A 6,819-nucleotide genomic window follows, 5' to 3' on the forward strand; every position below is an offset into this window, starting at 1 on the left:
TAGGAAAGGCAAGAACGATTGCCTTGCGCCAGGATCCGGAAACTGCCCTTCAATGAAGATTCTGTTATACAGAGAGAGCAGATAATCCATAGATTTTGGTGAAAGATGTTTAACCATTTCATAATGGATGCCATCTGGTCCAACAGCACTTGCTTTGGAAAGGGCGAGGGCTCTTTTCAGTTCCTGAATAGTAAACGACCCATTGTAGGGGTAGATGTTCTTAGACTGAAAATTAAGAGCCTGTTTTTCCAGTTTATGTTTCAGGACCAGGAACTCTGGGGAATACGAAGATGTTGCAGAGATGTTAGAGAATGTTTCCCCAAGAGCATTGGCTATTGCAGTTGGATCTGCAATAGCGCATCCATTATAATCTAGGATTGAAGAAGGGTGGGATGTATATTTTCCCTTCATTTTCCGGATTTTATCCCAGACTACCTTAGAATTGGTAGTCTGGTTAATAGAAGATGTGAAACGGATCCATGATTCCTTTTGACTCTGACGGCGAATGTAGCGTGCTTTGGCTCGTGCACGCTTGAAGGCTATTAGATTAACAGTGGTAGGATATCGACGGAATATCCCCCACGCTTTGTTTTGAGCCTTTTTTGCTGCTGTGCATTGGGAATTCCACCAAGGTTTGGGATATGGTGGAAACCGGGCAGATGTTTTTGGAACAGAATTTGCAGCTGCTTGGACAATGATTTCTGTGATGTACGTTACTGGGTCACTGATAGGCTCCTGACTGACTGTACTGAGGTCAAAATTTGCCTGATGTTCGAAGGCATTCCAGTCAGCCTGAACAAACTTCCACCGTGGTAACCTAAAAGGAAGACATGGTCTCCCACTGTGTAACAAGGTTAGCACAGGGAAGTGATCACTTCCGTATGGATTCTCCTCCACTTCCCAAGTGAGAGAAGGGAGTAGAGAAGGGGAGCAGATAGAGAGATCAATGGCAGAGAACGTACGGGTAGGCATGTGGAAGAAGGTGTTTTTTCCAGTATTTACAAGGGAAAGGGCATTGTCATTGAGCATACGCTCTATGACCCGTCCCCTTCCATTGATGTTAGCACTACCCCACAGGGTGTTATGTCCATTAAAATCCCCAAGAAGTAAGAAAGGGGGTGGCAACTGCGTTACAAGATCATCAAGGTCTTCCTGGGAGATGTCAGTCCCAGGTGGCAAATAAATAGAGCAGACTGTTAATAAAAATCCCACGGTAAGGCGAATTGCAACAGCCTCTATGCTGGATGTAATTAGCAAGGGCTGAACTGGGGTCTGATTACTCACAAGGATAGCCACTCCTCCATGAGTAGGACCATCCGCAATTCTATCCTTACGAAAGATTGTGATGTTATACATGGTGGGATCATCATTTGCTTTTAGATACGTCTCCTGCAAGCAAAAGCAAACTGGCTCGTGCTTTTGCAGGAGGGCCTTGATGTCATCAGTATTTCGCCGGAATCCACGACAATTCCATTGTAGGAATTTAGCCATTACTTTGGCTTGGTGGGTCCATCAGGCGGCTTCCGAACTGCTGAGGGCTTAATTTTATCAGTCTTGGCTTTATCTTTTTTGGGGAAGAATGGACGCTGTCCCGTGTCCATTTCTTCCTCCGCAAAGAGTTCCAAGACTGATTCATCCGGTACCTCCTTGTGCTCGACATCCATTGTTTCTGTTATTACTGTTGGCTCTTTACCACTTCGTTTTGGTAGTGGTGGAGCATTGGAAGTTACGGATATAGGAGTGGCAGCTGACTGCGTTTTTTTGGTGGGCTTTTGTGAGCTCAATAAATAGCGGGCAATCGGTATGAATGACTCTCTTGGTGGTACAGTCATCTCAGTCTGCGTACCGATAGTGCACTTCGCAGAAACCTTCTGGGCATATGAAGGTTTCCCGCTATTTATTGGTTGAATGCCTTTTCTTGCCTCTGGGTAGGAGATATTCAGCTCCGTTTTCAATTTCTGGATCTCTTTTTCATCCTTCCACCGCTGGCATGCTCTGGAGTATGCAGGGTGCTCTCCTTGGCAATTTACACAGATCGGTTTAGAAGCTGAACATTCCTTGCTCTCGTGGTCTTTTGCACCACATCGAGCACAGGCAGGGTTACCACGACAAGCCGTTTGTGAGTGTCCGTATTTTTGGCATTTAAAACACCTCAGTGGGTTTGGAATATAGATCCTCACTGGGCAGTTTAAATACCCTGCCTTGATGGAACTTGGAGGCCGTGGGGTGTTAAATGTTAGGATGAGAACTCGGGTAGGGACGAGATTCCCTTCCTTCCGCATTGATATTCTCTTTACAGCTGTCACTCCTTGATCTTTTAGTTCAGAGCAGATCTCCTCTTCAGAGACATGAAGAAGATCCCACTCTGAAATGACACCGCGTGAAGAGTTCAAAGTTTTATGGGGTGTTACATTGATCGCTATTCCCCCTATGGATGTCGCGTTTAACATTCTTTCTGCCTGCTTTGTGTTTGAAGCTTCGATTAAAAGATCACCAGAACGCAGCCGTTTAACGGATTTTGGTGATCCTGCCAACCCTTCTAATCCTTTCTGGATGAAGAAGGGTGACATCTTCCCAATTGACTGCTCTCCGGTGGAATGGAGAATGAGGAAAAGCGGAGTTATAGATGGTGGTTTATCCTCAGTTCTGGCTCTTTTGGCAGAATTGGTGTCATTCTCATCTGATCGGTTAGGTAGGGGCCTTGTTGGGGCCCCAGAAGAAATTGGATTTAAATTACTCATGAGAGTAAAGAAAAAATGTCTGATGCCTAAGTACCTCACCCACCACGGAGCATTACGAGGGGACGCCCACTCGTGAACTAGCAGGTACTGCGTACACGAATGGGACGCCGAGTTCGCTTAGAACACCATACCCATGTTACCAATAAGTCTTTACCCCCTCCCAGGACCATAGGGAGGGAGACTTATTGGAACGCAGTTGACCCTAGCAGTATAATACCACCCGCCGATTGATCCCAGTCGAGCCGGTCCGGGACCACCCGTCTCGTCGAAGCAGGGGCCAAAGTGGTGTATTGAAGCTGGGCCCCTCAACCACCAGGATCCCCCTTTCCGCTTCCACGGGTCGCGGCGCACGGCTGCACACGCCGGATTCCAAAGATGTAACCCTGGAACCAAGCTATGGGCGTTGGATCCCAGTGATGCTAATCTGGAAAACCAGCAGCATCACTGGGAGGTCCCCTCACCACGTACAGGTGCCCACGTCGAGGGGTAGAATTTTAGGAGTGAGGACAAAGATTTCTCATGTAGATGTTTCAGCATTATATAGTAAATACCATCAGGGCCAGGGGCGCTGTTTCTAGAGGTATTTATGGATTCTTTCAGTTCAGATAGTGTGAGTGGTTGATTATAAGGCAAAGAATAGGTAGTTTTGAAATTTATTTTGAATTTCTCAGCTTCGGCTTTAATTTTTTGGAATGATGGCTGATAAGCTATTGAGGCGGACAACTCAGAGAACGCAGTTCCTAAGGTGTTTGCAATCTCTGTGTGATCAGAGATCTCCTTCCCATTCCAGTTAAGAATAGCTGAAGGTGATTTAAGATATTTGCCATTCAACTGCCTTATTTTTTTTCCAAATTATTCTGGAGTCTGTATCTTTGTTAATTGTTGAAGCGAATTTTATCCAAGAGTCTTTTTTGGCTTTTCGGTGGATGTATCGTGCTTTGGCTCTAAGTCTTTTATAATTAATAAGGTTGACAGTGGTTGGGTATTTGCGGAATTGGTTCCATGCTGCATTTTTGTCTCTTTTGACCGTGTAACTGTCTTTGTTCCACCAATGATTGATCTGCTTGCGGTTTCCTAGTTTAGACTGCGGAATGGCGACTGTTGCAGCTCTAAGTATCTGTGCTGTTATATGCTCTGTGACGGTATCGACGGGAGAAGACTCAATGATGTTATCATTAAAAGAGACATAATTTTTATATTTTGCCCATTCTGCTTTGGAAAATTTCCATTTCGTTTGGGTTTCAGTTGTTTTAGAATGGGTGGTTTGAATTCGGCATATGACAGGATAGTGGTCGCTGTTCAGAGGATTGTCATGTATTGTCCACTCGACACTTGGGAAGAGGATAGGAGAGCATAGCGAAAGATCTATTGCCGAGGTTGAACCAGTAGGAAAATGAATGTAAGTGGATAAGCCAGAGTTCAGTAATGTTAAATTCTGTCTGTCTAGTAACATTTCAATGAGCTCTCCACGTCTATCTGAGACAGGAGATCCCCATAATGGATTGTGACCGTTAAAGTCTCCTAACAGGAAGATGGGAGAAGGTAATTGCAGAATAAGGTTTTCCAGTTCCTGAATTGAACATGGTTTATTGGGTGGAAGATAGATTGAGACGATCGTTAAAGCAGTGCCAACCACTATACGAGCTGCGACGGCTTCTAGGGAAGTTTGGAGAACACTTTTCTTACGAGGAACTGTTGAGTCTATCAGTATGGCTACTCCTCCATGAGCATTTTTTGTAGTGGACCTGTCTTGACGAAAAAGAGTATAATTTTTAATTGATACAGATACTTGATGTGTTAAATTTGTCTCTTGTAGGCATATACCCACAGGATGATAACGGTCGATTAACTCGTATATGTCATCTATGTTGCTACGAAACCCTCTGCAATTCCATTGGATTATGTTATTCATTGTTTAGGTTTAGAGTTAGCAGTCGAATCCGTCTGTTTTTTAGACGTGCTCTGTTTTTGACGGTCAAATTTTATTTTTTCCTTTTTTGGGAAGAATGGACGTGTGTCCATGTCGTCTTCAGCATATAGATCTAGAATGGGTTCATCATAGGTATTATTCTCTGCAACATCCATATTTGTGGTATCAGATGATTTCTTTCTGTCATAATCTGAGTTTTCCATTTGTCCTGAACTAGCTGGAGCTTGAGTAGTAGGTGGTATTGAGATTGGCGTGTTATTAGTCCTATCGACAGGTTGTTTTGTGGATTGTGGTGCAGATGATAAGAATGACCGAGCCCAGTCAGAAATTGACACTTTTGGTGGAACAGTTGTATCCGTCTGAGTTGAAACCGTTTGGTATCTTTTGGATGCCTCAGCATATGAACGTTTAGGTATGCTTTGTAGAAGGTGTTTTCTCGCTTCGAGATACGTGACTTTGTTAATTACTTTGTATTTCTGGATTGTTTTCTCCAGCTTCCATTGCTCACAGGATTTAGAGAATGCTGAATGATTGCCTTTGCAGTTTGGGCATCGCGATGATTCAGCATTGCAATCGGTATGAATATGCTCCTTTGATCCGCAGTTTGAACATACTGAATTTCCTCGGCAGACAGTTTGGGAATGCCCAAACTTCTGACACTTGTAGCATCGAATAGGATTGGGGATATAAGGGCGGATGCGGCAGTTTAGGTATCCAGCTTTTACTGATGAAGGTAGGTTCGGTGTAGAAAAAGTAAGAATAATGCTGCGAGTGGGTACAAAGTCTCCATCCTTCTTTAACATTATTCGTCTCGCTTGAATTACTTTCTGGTCTTGGAGTTCTTGAACAATCTCTTCCTCTTTGACGTTCAATAGGTCCCATTCGGATATGACTCCTTTAGAGGTATTAAGGGTGGCATGAGGAGAAACCTTAGTGGGGACTCCACCAAATGATGTTAGTTTGAGGAGAGACTCAGAATGTTTGCGGTTGGTGGTTTCAACTAATAAGTCGCCAGATTTCAGTCTGCGTACCATTTTTGGTGATCCGGCTACACTTTCTAAACATTTTTGTATGTAGAAGGGAGATAGTGCACCTAATGATTGATTCGTTAAAGAATGCATTATGAGGAAAGATGGGTATTCCATTTCAGGTACATCAGTTTTCATCCTTTTACGGTTTTGATTGTCACAATTTTGTTGCAAATCCATAGGATTTGCAGCCTTTAGAGGAGAGAAATTTTCGTTTTCCATGATTGCTCCTTTTAGCCCTGGAAGGATAACTTTTCCTTCTAGGTTTCCGGCCCCGCCACGGGGAGGCAGGAGCAGTGCCACGAGGTGACCAAGCGGCTGTTAGTTGTGTTAGTGAGAGATATAAAAAAGAAACAGAAAGGTAACTTCCCTTTCTGGGCCTTTGCCTACTTCCTGTAGTGTCAAAGAGCTACTCTAGTATAAAATGAAAGAAACGGTAATCACAACAAAAAGAAACTCTATATATAGCAAAAGCTTTTTGAAAAGATCGCTTCAATGAACGCACTTTAATCGCTTGGCCACGGAACGCTTGGCACCCGGGGCCATTCTGCTAGGGAATGCAGCTTCTGCTGTATCCGGGTTAGGACAGGATGAGGGTTGAACCACATCGATGATAAAGCCTGCAATGAACTCAGAGAATCGGTATATATAATATATATTTTGTGGTGGGTGGTTTGTATACGATATAAGGCTAGCTCAACCGCATGCAGCTCTGCAGTGAACACACTGCATTCGTTGGAGATCTGCTCAGATTCCGTGGTGTCTGGAAAAACAGCTGCAGATCCGACAGACATATCTGACCTCGAGCCATCTGTGTAGATGGGCAAGAAGTTGTTGTTGTTGTTGTGATGGGGGTTTAATGGCGCACGAGCTGCTGGGGCTATAGTGCGCCTATTCATAGGAAATTTATAAAAATCAAATTTCAGATAGAATCAATTTACGGTTTAATAGAGTGATGTTTTAAAATTTATGATACAATCCAATTTTTTTCAAAAAAGAGAAGAATTCGTTGATGTCTGCATCGTCACCTATAATATTTTTTTAATGTCTTCGGTTCCGGAAGATTTTTTAGGGAAAGGAGGATGGATATTCTGTCCTGATCATAGTGAGGGCAGTCAAC

The 6,819-nt window shown here is 43.7% G+C and overlaps 1 protein-coding gene across 1 annotated transcript; it reads right to left on the bottom strand.

Moving 5' to 3' along the window:
* Nucleotides 1-4,649: 4,649 nt before the first annotated feature.
* LOC150084485 (uncharacterized) lies at nucleotides 4,650-5,921 on the bottom strand. Its single transcript, XM_090376264.1, has one exon. It carries the CDS (start codon nucleotides 5,919-5,921, stop codon nucleotides 4,650-4,652), a length of 1,272 nt encoding a protein of 423 aa, XP_090232390.1.
* Between the last annotated feature and the right edge of the window lie 898 nt (nucleotides 5,922-6,819).

This window comes from Mastigoproctus giganteus, chromosome 6 (assembly GCF_048544385.1).
Source record: "Mastigoproctus giganteus isolate SK-2022 chromosome 6, ASM4854438v1, whole genome shotgun sequence".
In the NCBI taxonomy this organism is placed as follows: Eukaryota; Metazoa; Arthropoda; class Arachnida; order Uropygi; family Thelyphonidae; genus Mastigoproctus; species Mastigoproctus giganteus.